The 16,576-nt window shown below is 42.4% G+C and overlaps 2 protein-coding genes across 2 annotated transcripts in view; both read left to right on the top strand.

Annotated features, from left to right (window-relative positions):
* Nucleotides 1-479: 479 nt before the first annotated feature.
* LOC120956058 (uncharacterized) lies at nucleotides 480-2,394 on the top strand. Its single transcript, XM_040377440.2, has 5 exons — nucleotides 480-649; nucleotides 923-1,498; nucleotides 1,573-1,635; nucleotides 1,729-2,030; nucleotides 2,116-2,394. Exons 3-5 carry the CDS (start codon nucleotides 1,586-1,588, stop codon nucleotides 2,193-2,195), a joined length of 432 nt encoding a protein of 143 aa, XP_040233374.2. The 5' UTR covers nucleotides 480-649; nucleotides 923-1,498; nucleotides 1,573-1,585; the 3' UTR covers nucleotides 2,196-2,394.
* An 8,506-nt stretch (nucleotides 2,395-10,900) lies between these two features.
* The window catches only part of LOC120947497 (uncharacterized Golgi apparatus membrane protein-like protein CG5021), a 69,586-nt gene continuing 63,910 nt past the window's right edge, over nucleotides 10,901-16,576 (top strand). The window contains exons 1-4 of the mRNA XM_040362869.2: nucleotides 10,901-11,026; nucleotides 11,156-11,346; nucleotides 11,406-11,482; nucleotides 11,554-11,911. Of these exons, the coding sequence (XP_040218803.1) occupies nucleotides 11,332-11,346; nucleotides 11,406-11,482; nucleotides 11,554-11,911 (450 nt within the window). The 5' untranslated portion in view covers nucleotides 10,901-11,026; nucleotides 11,156-11,331. The remainder of the gene's footprint in view (nucleotides 11,027-11,155; nucleotides 11,347-11,405; nucleotides 11,483-11,553; nucleotides 11,912-16,576) is intronic.

Consider the following 16,576-nt stretch of genomic DNA (forward strand, 5'->3'; position numbering starts at 1 on the left):
CATAACAATGGGTCACAACTGTGCCAAGTAGCTGTTCGTTTACGGTTTTTCACGAACGTCAAATTTTGTCAACTTTTGTCAACTTTTTTTCTTGGCTGCTCCAGGTCACAAAATTTGGCAAAAGCTCAAAAAAGTGACAAAAGCTCACATTTTGAAAAATTTGTCAGCATTTTGTCACTACCGTTCAAGGATAATGTATTTAGAAGGTTGATTTTTATCGCTTTTGCTGGGCGACATTGTGGGGGACATCTGTCACTCTCTGTATACAAATTTCAATACCCCGCACCAGCCCTCCCCGATTTTTATACCGGAGCCACCGGAAGAGAAATGTCAAGTCGAGAAATGTCATTTTGCTCTGAACAACTTCACCTTGTCATTTATAACACATTGCTCCCGTGGCCTTTCGCTTATACACTTTGCTCCGAGAGCTGAAAGCTCATCCGAAATCTTTTTGACAGCAACCCGAAAACTCAATAGCGCGTGGCCACGGAGCTGAAAAAATGTTGAAAAAATTTTCAACTTTGTCAAAATTGCTTGTCAACTGCAAAAAAGAGCTTTTCTCGTGGCCGCACCAAAAACATACACAAGAGCGAAAAAAAGCTCCAACATCTGAATATCATCGATATTTTGTTTAAGAAACACTAACTAGGTACATAAATCAAATAGAATCATGCATTTTAGCATTATTATCATAACAATGGGTCACAACTGCGCCAAATAGCTGTTCGTTTACGCTTTTTCACGAACGTCAAATTTTGTCAACTTTTGTCAACTTTTTTTCCTGGCTGCTCCAGGTCACAAAATTTTGACAAAAGCTCAAAAAAGTGACAAAAGCTCACATTTTGAAAAATTTGTCAGCATTTTGTCACTCCCCCCCTTTCGCTTTCGCTTTTTTTTTGTGGCCTTTCGCTTAAAATGACAGCATTGTAGGTGTGACCAGGAAAAGGAAGCGCCCAGTGCAAGTGACAGCGATTTGCGCGGGCGCGCGAGGGCTCGCACGCCATACAAGTTCACTGCTCCAGAGCCCTCGCATTAAAGAGCTTGCGAGCCTTGGAAGTGTCATCCCGGCAAACAATGCGAGGGTTGGTGAGGTACCTCTCGCTCTAATTTCTCTAGTCTAGTCTAGTTGCCTCGCTTCCTCCTATAGCGATTCTGTCGAGCTGAGCTTTCACGTCCCTCATCACTGATCTCCTTCCTACCCCTCGCCTAAGATCGTCAGACGTTTCGCCTGACACCTTTCGTTGTGTTGGTGCTATGCGGCTGCTGTCACTGTAGAAGTCAGGTTGTGTGTGTAAAAAAACGTAAACAGTGTTGTTGGCTGATCAATTTTGGTAAGTTTTTTAATAATTAAGGTCTTAATTTTACGTAAGTAAGTGCCATTTTAGCAAAAGTTAGTGGTAGAAGTCCTGCCCAATGCGTGCTGGCTCCGTCGGAAGCGTTACGTGCATGTACCGGCGTAGGAAAGTGATGTGGTGAACAACACAGCACAAGACAGCGGGTAAGTGTTATCCAGCGATTATCATGATAAAGAAACACTTTTTGAACAGACTATGGCCTCTTTTTTATTTGCAGATATAATGCAGAAATGATATGCGGCAGGTGTTTGCGACTGTACGTTGCGTTGTATATGATTCGGTAAGTTGTAAGTGGGCCACGAAAGAAGAAGAAGATTGTTTGGCGAAGCTACCGACTAGGATGCTAATCATGGTGTTTATTCCTTTTTTGCAGCCAATTTTCCTCTATCCTGGAACGTGGGCTTACGAGGAACCATTTAAGAACATCATCCGGAAGCTGTACGGCGACGAGTCGGGCTCTACCAGCACAACACGCTGAGGCCCAGCCGGCACCGGGTGCCCCGATTGCGCCGCCGGACGGTGTCGAGGAAAAAACGTTGAAACGTTCGGGGCAGGAATTCAACCCTTCGGATCCTCATTATCCTCTGCCCCACAATAGCTGCAGCAGCAACAGGACCGAACCGACCGCACTACTGATTGCGGTCAAATTTCCTGGCAGGAGAAAAAACCCCACGAGTGAGTTCCTTCTAGATGCACTATCGCTACATCTAGATCTGTTGTTTTATCTTCCCTCTAAAACAAATGTTTTATATTCCCTCAGGTGTATCGATTTCATCGACGGTCGCTCGCTGGCAGCACCGACAAACACTCATCACAGTGGCGACAGTGGCAAATTGTTAACGTGAACCCACTTCCGCCCATCTACACGACATCGCGTTAATAGTGTTATTGTGTTAATTGGAAAAATAACTTTATGTTAACGAGTTAAGTTTAATCTTAAGTGCGCTTTAAGTCATAAATCGATATGCCTAATTTTATGTTAAGTGTTGTGTCCGCACAAAACAAACATGAGACGGTGGTGTGTACGGCACAAACAGAATATGTATTTTGTCACTACTCTTTGGTATTATTGTATTACACGTATATAAATAACAACGCATACACACACACGCAATGCGGGGAGAGGACGACTGGTCCTTCTCGCGCCGCGATCCTCACTGAGGACGTCACCGGATGACAGCCCTGCTGTCAACGACGAGCCCTCAGGATGAGGCAGCGGTCTGTCCACAACATCTCCCCGTTTTAATTTAGCCGGTACGGCTTAAGCCGACGCAGCGGTTTTATTACGAATAAAACCGGCGTGGCAAGCATACGGGTCATGGGACGCTATGTAACGGGGGAGAGTGCAGACCGGCCTCCATGCCATACGCTCAACGGGATGAGCGTTGCGGGCTGCAACAGGGGGCAGCCGATGTGCTGCGCTCGCTCGTTCCGTTGCAGCCGCTGTGGTGTTATTGTTGTTGTTGTTGTCGGTGCCACTGCAGCATGATGCTGTTGTCGTAAGCCGTTGCACCGGACGCCGATGATGCTTCTGAGGCAGCTCTCCGGATGCTGCTGCCGTTGGGGCGTCGATGTGCGGCTGAGCAGGGGGCGGCTGTGGTGCCGCGCGCGCTTGGACCGCTCAGCCGGAACCGCTGCACAGGGGCGACCGTGATGTCGCTGCCGGTGAACTGCTGTGCAGGGCGCGCCGGATGATGGTGATGATGATGACGATGCGAGTGCACAGCGGGCAACCGTGATGCCGCGCACGACGACTGTGACCCGGGACACATACGAACGATGTTGCTGCACAGGGGCGACAGTAGTGTCGCCGTCGAGATGCACCTGTGCAGCTGGAGCGCCGGCGATGAAGACGCACAGGGGGCAGCCGAAATGCCTCAGCACTGTGCCTGCTCACCGGGCTCGACGATGATGCTGATGCAGCAGGGGCGGCCGTGATGCCGCAACGACAATACTGCACCAGTGTGTCCGTTGACGCTGCAGCGGGCGGCGGTGATGCCGTATGTTGTCGCTCCAAGGCGGAATGTCCCCTCGCCTTGGCCGGAATACGCTGCAGCGGAGTGAGGATCCCTTCGGGGCTTCGCGCAAACCCAAGCGTGCCCTTCCTGCGCGATGGCGGTTGCGCGATGGTGGAACCGCGATGGTGACCTCCGTGCTGCGTCGGTCCTTTGTAGGATCCCCCCCTACGCGAGGAGGATCCCATCCTCGTCGCCACTGTTGTGTCCGCACAAAACAAACACAGACGATGGTGTGGGTGCACAGGGGGCGGCCGAAAACAAACATGAGGCAGCGGTCTGTCCACAACATTAAGTGTTTTGAAATGTGCGTGTGTGTGAAGGGTCGAAATGAGCGCTAAGCAAACTAAGCGGCCGCGTAGGGCCCCGTGGTCTTGAGGGGCCCCAAAAATGGAACCCACCCCTCGCTCGCTAGTAAAATTTACATTTGTGCTTGTAAACCTACATTTATGAGACTGCCTCCACTCGTATGTGCGGGTTTTATACAACATTAAAGATAAATAAATCTAGTTTATATTCTCATAAAACACTACGCATTTTTAAATGGGGAATAAACATGATAACATATAGTTAGTTTGTTAGAAGGTTTCTATGCTCGTTCACTAGAGGATTTTGTCTGGATATTTGCGGACTACATTTCGATTACATTGGTTTAACCTGGTGGATCTGGTAGCTTGTAGCGCACCATACTCGCCTGTCCGCGATGGCTAGGCCATGTCATACCCCTGGTACTGAACGATCCAGCTCTTAGTCGTTCGCAAGGACAGACAAAAGGAAGCTGTTCATGGTGTGTCAAATAATGTGGAGCAGATGGTAGAAGATGGGTACCTGCGGGTTAGAGAGTTCGTTTCTAACGTTTTATTATCAGTTGGTGACACGTTCAAAAGGATGTGCGCAGATCACGGCCCGATCCTGAGGGCTCACCGTTGAAAAAGGCGCTGTCAGCGTGTGATGTCCTCAATGAGGATCTTGACACGGAACCGAGAGTGGTCAGAGTGGTCAGGATACATACAGTGGCGGATTAAGGGTATCGGGGCCCCTAGGCGGTAAGATGAGTTGAGGCCCCCTGTAAATGGTAAATGGTGGTCCGTGGGGGAGGGGGGGTGAGGTGGTAGCGGCACTAAACTGGCTGTTGGGAGTTTGAACGCGTCGGGGGTCCCTACGATCATCAGTCATAGGCTCTAAAATTGATTCGCCAGCCTCGGGCCCCCTACGTCCATCCTTCCGGGGGCCCTTGTCGCTAGTACTCTGTCCATACGGCATACTATAGAATGGCGATCTACGGGGCCCCTTAATCGGCGGGGCCCCAGGCGACCGCCTAGTCCGCCTACCGTTAGATCCGCCACTGGATGAGGATGATAATATCATGCCCGTCATAGGTTCAAGCCTCATATAGACGGTCCCCTCGTAGTAAGGACTGGCCAGCCGGATGTGTGGTACTAAAAAGACGCAAAAGCTTGCATTGGCTGGCATGACCAGGTAGATGGATACGGCAAATAGAAGAAGAAGAAACAGGAAAATGGAAAGCAGCAGTCTGTAGAAGCTTCGGTTGAGACCTTTGCTGTTAAAGAAGAGGGAAATGTCGTTGCATGTGGATGGAATGATGAGATTGTGGGTGGTTCGGGTGATGAATGGTTGGGAGCGGAGATAAAAGAATTGGCGAAGCCAGTTTACCTCTCTCCATGCGTTGTATGAGGAATCAATTAAAATAGTCAAATCGTATTGAATTGTGGGTCAATTTTCGGGAAAATCAGGAAAGAAAAAAAAAGCGACATTTTTTAACACATGAGTATATTATCTCATATGGCCGTAAAAACCAGCATACATCGGGTTGAGATGAACATTGGAGAATCACACGTGATAAAAAATCAAATTTCCGGTACGGAATTATTCCTTCACTTTCGCTCGTTTGAAATTGGCTTCATAACCGTTGATCCTCATGGCGATCAAATGGCCACATCAGAAACGGCACGGAACGGCAACCACCAGCATAGCACAAATATTGCTTCAACACCAGAATTGATCGGCTCTCGCATCGTCAAGGTCACAGGTAAAACCAAATACACTACATATATATGAACCAATCGCCAATTCAAGATACAACTACAACCCTACCATATACAGTAGGGTAACTGTACCAGTTTTCGGCAGGCTAGTGCAGCAGTTTCACAAAAATTGCTCACACATCAATATTTTTCATTATTTTTCTTGAAAGTGTTGTTATTCTGGTTGATAAACTATCATAGTATGTTACAATATTTTTAATTTGCCGGTTCAAAGTCCTTTTTCATAAATATTCGTGAAAATGCAAACATTGATTTTGCTCCTATTTTCGGCAGTTTGTTCCTATTTTCGGCAGGCTGTGTTCCTATTTTCGGCAGCGCGAATACGGGTCAGAAAATGTTTGTATCAATGTGAATATGTACAAAAAAATGTTTAAAGCAATTTAACACTCTTACTTTCCTAAGATTGGTGTTAAAAAGCACTTTAATTATTAATTTTATGTTGCTTATTTTGGCCCGTTTTGACAGCCATTTTGATGCGACGTTTAAACAGAGCAGCCATTGACAGTTTGATGGTTATAGCGTACGGTGCGAACTGGCTTACAAATATTTATTTTTCTCTTAAGTTAGTGCATTGTTTGTCGTAAAATTGGTGATATTTGGTACAAGAAAGGTCATATTATGTGTCGACATACGCATTGTAGTGTTCTGATCAATTTTAAAAGGAATATTCAGCCAAATTCAAAGTGTGTTATTGTTCCGAGTTTCGGCACGAGCCCACAACATTGAGCTGTCAAAAATGAACATTTACTGTGTACCTATTTTCGGCAGCATTTAAAGTGAAAAATAACCTGTTTATCGTGATTTTAAAATTCCGAACAAGTTAGAATAAATTAAATAAGCATAAAATCTTTAATATACACCACTTTTTCATTGTTTTACTGTTCTGATTCTCTTAATCACAAAACCTGCCGAACGAGTGGCTGACAGCAAAGCTGCCGAAAAAAAGCACAATTTATTTGATATTTTGGAAAATACGTAATGAAATGGTGTGAAACTTCGTATGTGAATATCAAATAAGTACACCTTCACTACAAAATTGTATTTTGTGAAATTTTTTACCGCATTTGTGCAGAATTTCACGTTTTTAGCTACCCTGCCGAAAATAGGTACACTGCCGAAAACTGGTACAGTTACCCTAGGTGACCGCTAACTGAGAGGTAAACAAGCTCCAGTTAACGAACAATGTTCGCTAACTGGAGTGACGTTTCTATGGATTGATTGTTTTGATTGACGTTGACTGGAATAAACATACCAAACTTTTTTTTCATTTATGTTGATATAAAGTATAGTAATTCGTGTAATAACATAAATTAATAGCAAACGTAGGCAAAAGACCCTAAATTTGCTTGAAAAATGCACATTTGCAATAAATTTCTCTTCATGAGATTCCGGATGTTTCATGTTTTGACGTTTAAGTGTTCGTTAACTGAGAGTAACTCCAGTTAGCGAACCTCCAGTTAAAAAGCACTCCAGTTAAAACACATCCAGTTAGCGGTCACCTACTGTACCAGTACCAGCTGATGAGCTATCGCACACAAGCGAGCGGCGCGCGAAAATAAGAGGAAGGGGCCTGAAGGAAGAGAGGACAGGGGAAGGCACCGGGAGAGACAGTGTGTGTGGTCAAAATTTTTGGCCATTTAAATTTTGTCCACCAACACCGTTGCATTTCGGAGCTTTTTTCTTGCCGAAAGAGATAGCCATACATTTGACATACAGCTGTCTCGCTCATATGACACTTCCAAGGCTCGCAAGCTCTTTAATGCGAGGGCTCTGGAGCAGTGAACTTGTATGGCGTGCGAGCCCTCGCGCGCCCTCGCAAATCGCTGTCACTTGCACTGCGGGAGACATCGAACAGCTGACAGAGCACCTATCGAACAGAGTCGTGTTTGTTTGTCTCGTTCGATTGGTCCCAGAGCGCTGCCTAATACGTACGTCACACGATGCGTAAACTTTGGCGTAAACTGGATTTCATACGGACGTCACACGATGCGTAAACTTTGGCGTAAACTGGATTTCAGCCAAGGTGGATTTAAAAATATCACCGTAGCAATAGACGATGCGCAATCTCAGATTGCGCATATATTTATCTGTCAAACGGGTCGGTTTGATATATTTATCTGTCAAAAAATATATATATATCTCGGACATATAATCTTGAAAATTTATGCGCAATCTTGGCGCAATCTGAAAATGTATGGAAATGACGTTTATAGCTCAGGGTTGGCTACGCGAAATGACTTATGTTTTGATAAAACGAATATATGCGCAATCTGAGATTGCGCATCGTGTATTAATACGGTCAGGTGGTGGAATCTAGTGCATTTTGACAATTTGTCACTTGACGTAAGGTCCCCAGGTTCAAACTTTGTTTACATTTATTAAATTTGTTCATATAATTTATTTACCCCATTTTTTCAATTAAACATTCTTTAAAAATATATTTTGGACTTTACGAGTTCTTATTTAACATTAAAACATGGATTAAAGTGTGTTATTTTGTTTCATTCCGTGAATTTATTCTATAATTCTTTGTGTTTTCGACATTTTTGATGATAAAAATTAAGAAAACATTATTTTTTCAATTTTTACATTAATTCATCATTATCTACGAGCCGCATAGTCAATTTACGTGAGATTAGAACTCTTACTCACATGATTTTAAATTTCGTGCATAAACAAATCATCAAATCTTTTATTAATATATCTCATTTTTCGATAAAACCAATAGACACACAAAAATGAACATAATAACAAAGAAATCTGTTCTATTTGCTAAGCTTTGCGTGTTGAAACCAATGGTTAACGGTTCTAAAATGAAGTAAAGTCCCTCAACTATGGTGACCCCTCAAAGGCCCTAATCCACCACCTGATATTTTTAATCCACCTTGATTTCAGCCATCCAACCAAGGTGGATTAAAAATATCAGGTGGTGGATAAGGACCTTTGTGGGGGGTGGCCATAGTTGAGGGACTATGATCTTGAGGGAGTATGAGTTCTAATCTCACGTAAATTGTCCATGCGGCTCGTACATAATAAGGAATCAATGTGAAAATTGAAAATAAAAAAATGATTTCTTGATTTCACCATCAAAAATGTCGAAAACATAATGAAATATAGAATAAATTCGGGGAATAACTCAAAATAACACACTTTAATCCATGTTTTAATGTTAAATAAGAACTTGCAAAGTCCAAAATATATATTTTAGAATATTGAATCGAAAAAGTGGGGTAGATGAATTATATGAACAAATTTAATAAATGTAAACAAAGTTTGAATCCTAGGGACCTTACGTCAAGTGACGAATTGTCAAACTGCACTAGAGTCCACCACCTGATAATTTTAAATCCACCTTGATACAAATCAAGCGTAAATTTTTGAATTTACGCCTCGTGTGACGTCCGTATAACGGTGCATTTATTTATGGGTGGTCGAGTCGGAAGTCGTGTTCGATTGGTGCCAGAGCGCCGTCTAAGGCGGCGCTCTGGGACCAATCGAACGAGACAAACAAACACGACTCTGTTCGATAGGTGCTCTGTCAGCTGTTCGATGTCTTATAGACCTGTCATGATGCACTGCAATACACCTTTCTTTTCGTCTCGAAAATGAAGTATTTTCATAGTTTAAATGAATATCCACCTACAGGGGGAAGATTCAACTCATAATTTACTAGTTATTCACATCCATAATAACATAGAAATCATTCAAATTTAATATTGAAAAATGTAAACAAACGTCCATGCCAAAACACCTACAGTGCATACACATGGATTATGTACACACAATAGTTTAATACGTTGCAATCCTTTATATTTGATGTTATAATTGATTGAAAAGTTTAACAATAATTATTGATAGCTATTTTAAATATTTATCACGCAATTTTAAGAAGAAAAAGAGACAAACTACGTAAACAAACTTAAAAATGTCCCGAATTGAATTCTATCTACTGTAGCTGTGAAGCGTTTGACAGCCAAGGTACTCACAGCCAAGGGTAATGTATTTAGAAGGTTGATTTTTATCGCTTTTGCTGGGCGACATTGTGGGGGACATCTGTCACTCTCTGCATACAAATTCCATTACCCCACACCAGCCCTCCCCGATTTTTATACTGGAGCCCACGGAAGAGATATGTCAAGTCGAGAAATGTCATTTTGCTCTGCACAACTTCACCTTGTCATTTATAACACCTTGCTCACAGCACAAAGCGAAAGGCCACGGGAGCAAGGTGTTATAAATGACAAGGTGAAGTTGTTCAGAGCAAAATGACATTTCTCGACTTGACACATCTCTTCCGTGGGCTCCGGTATAAAAATCGTGGAGGGCTGGTGCGGGGTAATGAAATTTGTATGCAGAGAGTGACAGATGTCCCCCACAATGTCGCCCAGCAAAAGCGGTAAAAATCAACCTTCTAAATACATTATCCTTGCACGGGAGTGACAAAATGCTGACAAATTTTTCAAAATGTGAGCTTTTGTCACTTTTTTGAGCTTTTGTCAAAATTTTGTGACCTGGAGCAGCCAGGAAAAAAAGTTGACAAAAGTTGACAAAATTTGACGTTCGTGGAAAAGCGTAAACAAACAGCTATTTGGCGCAGTTGTGACCCATTGTTATGATAATAATGCTAAAATGCATGATTCTAATTGATTTATGTACCTAGTTAGTGCTTCTTAAACAAAATATCGATGATATTCAGATGTTGGAGCTTTTTGTCGCTCTTGTGTATGTTTTTGGTGCGGCCACGAGAAAAGCTCTTTTTTGCAGTTGACAAGCAATTTTGACAAAGTTGAAAAATTTTTCAACATTTTTTCAGCTCCGTGGCCACTCGCTAACAGGTGGGTATCGATCATCACAGACAGAATCAACTGACATGTTCGACTCGACGTTTGTCTTGTTTGTTTGTTTGTGTCTGACAGTGCACCTCCATATGGTTATATGGGTTTGTTCGTGTCGGATGTCGTGTTCTATTGCTGCTAGAGCGCCGCCTAACTTTCTTTGCCGTGTTTACGCTTTGTGTGACGTGTCTATAAATAAACATGTTAATCATGGTGGAACGTATTTGCGAAAGGCCACGGGAGTGACAAAATGCTGACAAATTTTTCAAAATGTGAGCTTTTGTCAAAATTTTGTGACCTGGAGCAGCCAAGAATAAAAGTTGACAAAAGTTGACAAAATTTGACGTTCGTGAAAAACCGTAAACAAACAGCTACTTGGCGCAGTTGTGACCCATTGTTATGATAATAATGCTAAAATGCATGATTCAAATTGATTTATGTACCTAGTTAGTGCTTCTTAAACAAAATATCGATGATATTCAGATGTTGGAGCTTTTTTTCGCTCTTGTGTATGTTTTTGGTGCGGCCACGAGAAAAGCTCTTTTTTGCAGTTGACAAGCAATTTTGACAAAGTTGAAAATTGTTTCAACATTTTTTCAGCTCCGTGGCCACGCGCTATATAATGAGGTGTAGTTATAGCGCTTTTGGCGATCCCCCCCCTGGGCTTCGATTTTGACAGATGGTTTTCCGCTTGAATATGTATGGATGGATTGTTTACGTTTTGCATGGTCAATATTGGGTGGAGATCAATTTGGGTGAATATTTTAGATTATTAGAACACAGTCCGTGATTTAAAATGGAAATTTTTCTTCGAGAACTTGAAGCGTTCGCCAAAAGCGGAAAACTAACTGTCAGTTTTCTTCGTCGATTCTTCTTCCACCTAGCTGTCAAAACGGGCTTATAACTTGACCTGATATCTTTACGGTCATTGATGTTAATATAGAATAGTTAGGTTGCCTTGTTCCTTGAGGCGAAAGAACTCCGCAGGAGCCAAAGCCTCTCTAAACCATTCTATTAACAACATTGCCTTGTTCCATATCAGAACAGCTTTTCAACACCAATGGCCTCTGTAAAAGTATGTATAAATATAGTTTCATTTATTTTTTGGTTTTATAGTTTTTTATTTCATGTCAGGCCCCTTTGTTGGAAAATGCCGAGATGTTCGATCAAGAAGATATTGATCAGGAAAACAAAGTTTCAAATCAGCTTTTGTAAGTCCATTCCCCGTTGTTTAGCATGTTTCTGATAAGAATATTGCAGATAACATGTTTCCATTTTTCAGACATCCATACGTGACTCTGTTCCATGTTCTATTCCGAATGGCTGCTCTTATTTCATATTTATTATGTGGTTGGTTTAGCGACAGTTTTATTTTTAGCTTTGTATTTGTTGTGTTGATGCTATCGGCCGATTTTTGGACAGTGAAAAACATAACTGGTCGCCTACTCGTTGGGCTGCGTTGGTGGAACTATGTAGATGACAAAGGTGTATCAAATTGGATTTTTGAGACAAAGGGTCAAAGCTCATCCAACTTTAATTATGCTGAAAAACAAATCTTCTGGATTGCGCTCATAGCCTGCCCAATTGTATGGACGGGTTTCTTCGTTATTGCATTGTTTGGTTTGAAATTCAAATGGATGGTAAGTATTTTTCTTAATTTGATATCGATTTTATCTTTTGTATACATAGGTATTCCCCGATGTACGTCACACTCGTTATACGCGATTTCGCTATACCAAGGACTGTGCAGGAACGAGGTCAAATAATGTAGAACGATTTGATAAGTATGCAAAAGTTCGTTACAGCAGTTTGACATCTGAAAGCCCTTTTCGATTTGAATTTTAATTTTAATTGTAACCATAAATCGTGCTTGAAATCGCAAGAAAATTGTTAATTAGATCATACATTTTACTGGAAAAGTATGTACAGTCTGTTCCCGAGTTACGCAGTTCTCGACTTACGCGGATTCGGAGATACAGTCTGTTCCCGAGTTACGCGGTTTGTGCGTTCCCGAGGAATCCGCGTAACTCGAATATCCGCGCAATTAGAATTTCGAGATTTTCAAATCAGAGACTCATCAACTGTCAAATCAGTGCAATTTGCTTCAAGAATTGTCCAATGTAGATAAATTTCATTTTTGCTGTTAAATTTAAATCACTTTTAAGCAATAAATATCAGAATGATTTGCACGAATCGTATCGAATAAATGATCAAGTGATATAAATACTAAATTGAATAAAAAAAAAGTCGAGTAGTCAAATGTTATGCCGGTCTCGTAGTACAGTCGTCAACTCGTACGACTTAACAACATGCCCGTCATGGGTTCAATCCCCAAAAGACCGCGCCGCCATACGTAGGACTGACTATCCTGCTATGGGGGGGGGGGGGGGGGGAATCAATTAGTCACTGAAAGCCAAAGCCCACAAGTGGGTACAGGCAGGCCTTGACCGACATCGGTTGTTGAGCCAAAGAAGAAGAAGAAGAAGAAGAAGTCAAATGTTATTTGACTGAAAATCTCAAAATTCGACATACGCGGATATTCGAGTTACGCGGATTCCTCGGGAACGCACAAACTGCGTATCTGGGGAACAGACTGTATGCCTCTAGTAAATTTATATTTTTAACCTTCATTTCTATAACCACCTACCCGGGTATGTTTTGCGTTTTAAATTATTAATATCTTTTGATAGATGTTCCCAGCACGTCAGGGCAATTAACCCGTAACGGTGCTCTCGTCGAAGCGAGGACGATTAGAAGCAACTCTGATCCTTTCGATCCCAAAGCCAACCAAATAAATAAGGCTTATTTCATTGGCTGTGAGAAGTTCAATTTATTGCTCATTTTTAATTCGCGAGCCCTTCTCGCAACGCGTGCTATTGTAGCGATGCGTAATTTACACTTACGTGAGAAGGCCGGCCTAACATTTTTCTTTACTTCCTAAACTAACTTAGTTTCCTAATTAATTAGTTAAACCTAAAATTCTACCTTACTTATCCTTAAATCATTGTATGACCCAACTTCAATTTCCTAACTTCACTTAAATCGATTCATTTCTTACTATTAATTAATCCAAATTAATCCTAACGCTCCTACGCTTATCCCTTATTACTTCCTATGCTCTCTATTGTCGCTTACTTCCGTAAGCAAGATAGGATACGCTTACGCGCGCATCTCGGGCATTGCTCTTCCGAAAAGAGCAATTCGAGAGCGGCGCGCCGTTGAACCGATCCTAGCCGTTCGCTCATTCCTAGCTTGCCCTCTCCTTCTAACATGCCATTCTGCCACGTTTAGCCTCTCTCTCTCTCATCCTAGCCTCCTGAGAGTGGCACATCGTTAGACCAGAGGAGTCAAACTAGTAGGGGGTGGCGAACCACTACCGGGCTAGTACAAATATTATATTTTCGTCAGCGACATTCTTTCCCCTGTAATTCCTCGTAGAGGGGTTACATTACTAAGCTGACGAAACTATTTTGTAATTTATTCCTCCCTACGAACTTCTAACCTAGCTACCTTCAACGCTGGACGCTTCAGTGTTGTTTTACCTACTTTTATTGTTACTGAACGAACCTGTTTATCGTGCCCTTCGTGAATTTCCGTGACTATTCCCTTAAACCATTTTCCGCGGGTCTGCTCATCAGGGAATGTTACAATATCGTTTACGCGTAGTGGCTTCACCGGACTCAACCATTTTCTCTCTTGACTAGTCGAGGTAGAAATTCCTTTATCCACCTAGACCAATATTGTTGAGCGATATATTGCGATTTCTTCCACCCTCTCTTCAGTGCATCGGTATCCGTAATGTTACCCTGAGTAGGTTGCGCTTCTCCAGAACACCCAATTAAAAAATGGCTCGGAGTGAGGGGTTCGTCATCCTCGTGATCGAGGGGGATGTGGGTTAGAGGTCTATTATTTATCATAAATTCGATCTCTATCAGAGCACTTCTTAAAATATGCTCAGGGTATGGCTCATGACTAATCGAAAGCAGACTCTTTACTTCTTGTATCATGCGTTCCCATGCTCCGCCAAAATGTGGTGACGCGGCTGGATTGAAATGAAATTCTATTCCCTCCCGTAGCCCATTTTTCTTGCAAAATTGCTATTTCACGGCATGCTCCCACAAAATTCGTTCCGTTATCGCAATACAAGTAGCCCACCTTTCCCCGTCTATGTTGCATTGAGCGCAGGCATATAAGAAACGAACTTGTGCTAAGATCATTTGCAAGTTCCAAGTGCACGGCTCTAGTAGTGAGGCATGTGAATAGTGCACACCAACGTTTTTCAGTTCGCCGTCCTTTCGATACCGTTAGTGGCCCAAAATAATCTGCACCCGTGTGTGTGAAAGGTTTAATAAATGGTGCTGTTCTACAAGCTGGTAAGGCTGCCACCAAGGGCGCTTGGGGTTTAGCACGGTCGTTTCTACACCAATTTGTTATCACCTTTTTCAGCGCTGCTCTTAAATCAATAACCCAAAAACGCTGACGAATTGCTGCTATGACTGTTTCCGGTTTTTTATGCCAATATTTTTCATGGTAGTTACGAAGAATAAGTGTAGTTATGTAGTTATTTTTCGGAAGTATTATCGGTTTCTTGGTTTCTTCGCCTAAGAGTTGTACTCTTGTCAGACGACTCTTAGCCCTCATTACTTTTTCTTTGTCTTGAGTAGGACAAAGGGTTCTTAATGGGCTCTTATTGGGAATGGGATGTCCTGCAGACAGCAGCACCATCTCTTCATTGAACCCTTCCCATTGGGCCTTTTTGAGTAATATTTTTTCCGCCGAGTCCAATTCCTCCTTTGTTATAATGGGAGACCATGACTCGAGTTTTGCCTTAGCTTTTAACCAATCGAAATATTTTAGACAAACAGCAAGAGATTTTAGTAGCTTGAGCCACTTTGATAACCAATCTACGTTAATAACACTCCAATCTAATTTGTTGACCGTTTTAGCTGTGCAACTGTGTCGCATTTTCTCATTAGTTACCACTTCTATCTTTTCTGTTGAGTGTTTATAATTGTTTTTTAGGAAAGCAGGCCCTTTAAACAATATTGATGGTCCGTTAGTGACCTTAGTGGCTTCGTCTGCTGGGTTTTCCTTTGTACCTATCCAATGCCATTGATTCGAGCAGCTTCGATTTAAAATTTCCCCGATCCTTAGAGCTACGAATTGTTTATATTTTCTTGGTTCCGAGGTGATCCACGCTAGCCCTGTCTTCGAATCAGTCCAAAAAAGTGCATCATCTAATTCCATCCTCATTTCCTTTGAAACTGTTTCTGCTAGTCTGGCCCCTAGAACTGCTGCTTGCAGCTCCAGGCGTGGGATCGACAGGGGTTTTGTGGGTGCAACGCGGGATTTAGCAGCTACGAGACTAATATCAAAGCCCCTTTTTGTGCGTGGAGCGTAAATACGCCACTGCTGCAAACGCCTTTTCAGATGCGTCTACAAATACGTGAAGCTCACGCCTTAGCACCTCTGATGCCGATGAGTAGCATCTGGGAATGTTAATTGTCTCCACTTCCTTCATCCTTACCACCCATTCCTGCCATCTCCTTTGCAGCTCCGCCGGCAACTTATCATCCCAATCCAATCCTTGCCTCCAGATGTCTTGCATTAATATTTTTGATTCCACCACGTAATTAGCAATTAATCCCAAGGGGTCGTAAATTTTCATTGTGTTTGATAGTAATATTCTTTTAGTGGCATTCCCTCCTGTTTCTATTAAGCCTTTTATTGTATACTTAAGTGAGTCCCTATCTCTACCGAGGATTTTATCGTATGTGTTGTCTGATTCACTTATTTTCATCAGGTTGAAGTCACTCACTCTCTCTTTAGGTAGACTTTCCAATACTTTAACTGAGTTCGATAAAAAAATTCTGATATAGAATTTCGCTTCATCGTGTATCTTTATCACTTCCTTTGTTCTCTTGATGGCCAATTCATCGGAATCGAAACTGTCTAGATAATCATCTACATAATGGTTGCGGACAATTGCAATCGCTGCTTCCGGATACCTCGTTTGAAAAAGTGCTGCATTTTCGTTCTTAACGAACTGGGCGCATGCGGGGGAGCATGTTGCCCCGAAGGTCATTACCTTCATTTCGAAAATTTGTGGTTTATCATTTGGGTTGCTACGATAAAGAAATCTTTGAGCACACCGGCCCTCCTGCCTTATGCCCACTTGGTGAAACATTTCCTTGATGTCACCTGAAATGCCCACGCGTCCCTCTCTAAAGCTGATCAGTATGCCGAAAAGAGATGCAACTGCATCAGGTGCGGACAGCAATTGTGAATTAAGTGATATGCCATTA

The sequence above is a fragment of the Anopheles coluzzii genome, chromosome X, assembly GCF_943734685.1.
Source record: "Anopheles coluzzii chromosome X, AcolN3, whole genome shotgun sequence".
NCBI classification, from domain to species: Eukaryota; Metazoa; Arthropoda; class Insecta; order Diptera; family Culicidae; genus Anopheles; species Anopheles coluzzii.

Excerpts from the sequence above, each read along its gene's own strand:
- LOC120956058 (XM_040377440.2), top strand. The coding sequence starts at position 1,586 with ATGATATGCGGCAGGTGTTTGCGACTGTACGTTGCGTTGTATATGATT. Across the intron at positions 1,636-1,728 it reads GTTGCGTTGTATATGATTCG|CCAATTTTCCTCTATCCTGG; the intron begins GTAAGTTGTAAG and ends CCTTTTTTGCAG. Across the intron at positions 2,031-2,115 it reads CAGGAGAAAAAACCCCACGA|GTGTATCGATTTCATCGACG; the intron begins GTGAGTTCCTTC and ends ATATTCCCTCAG.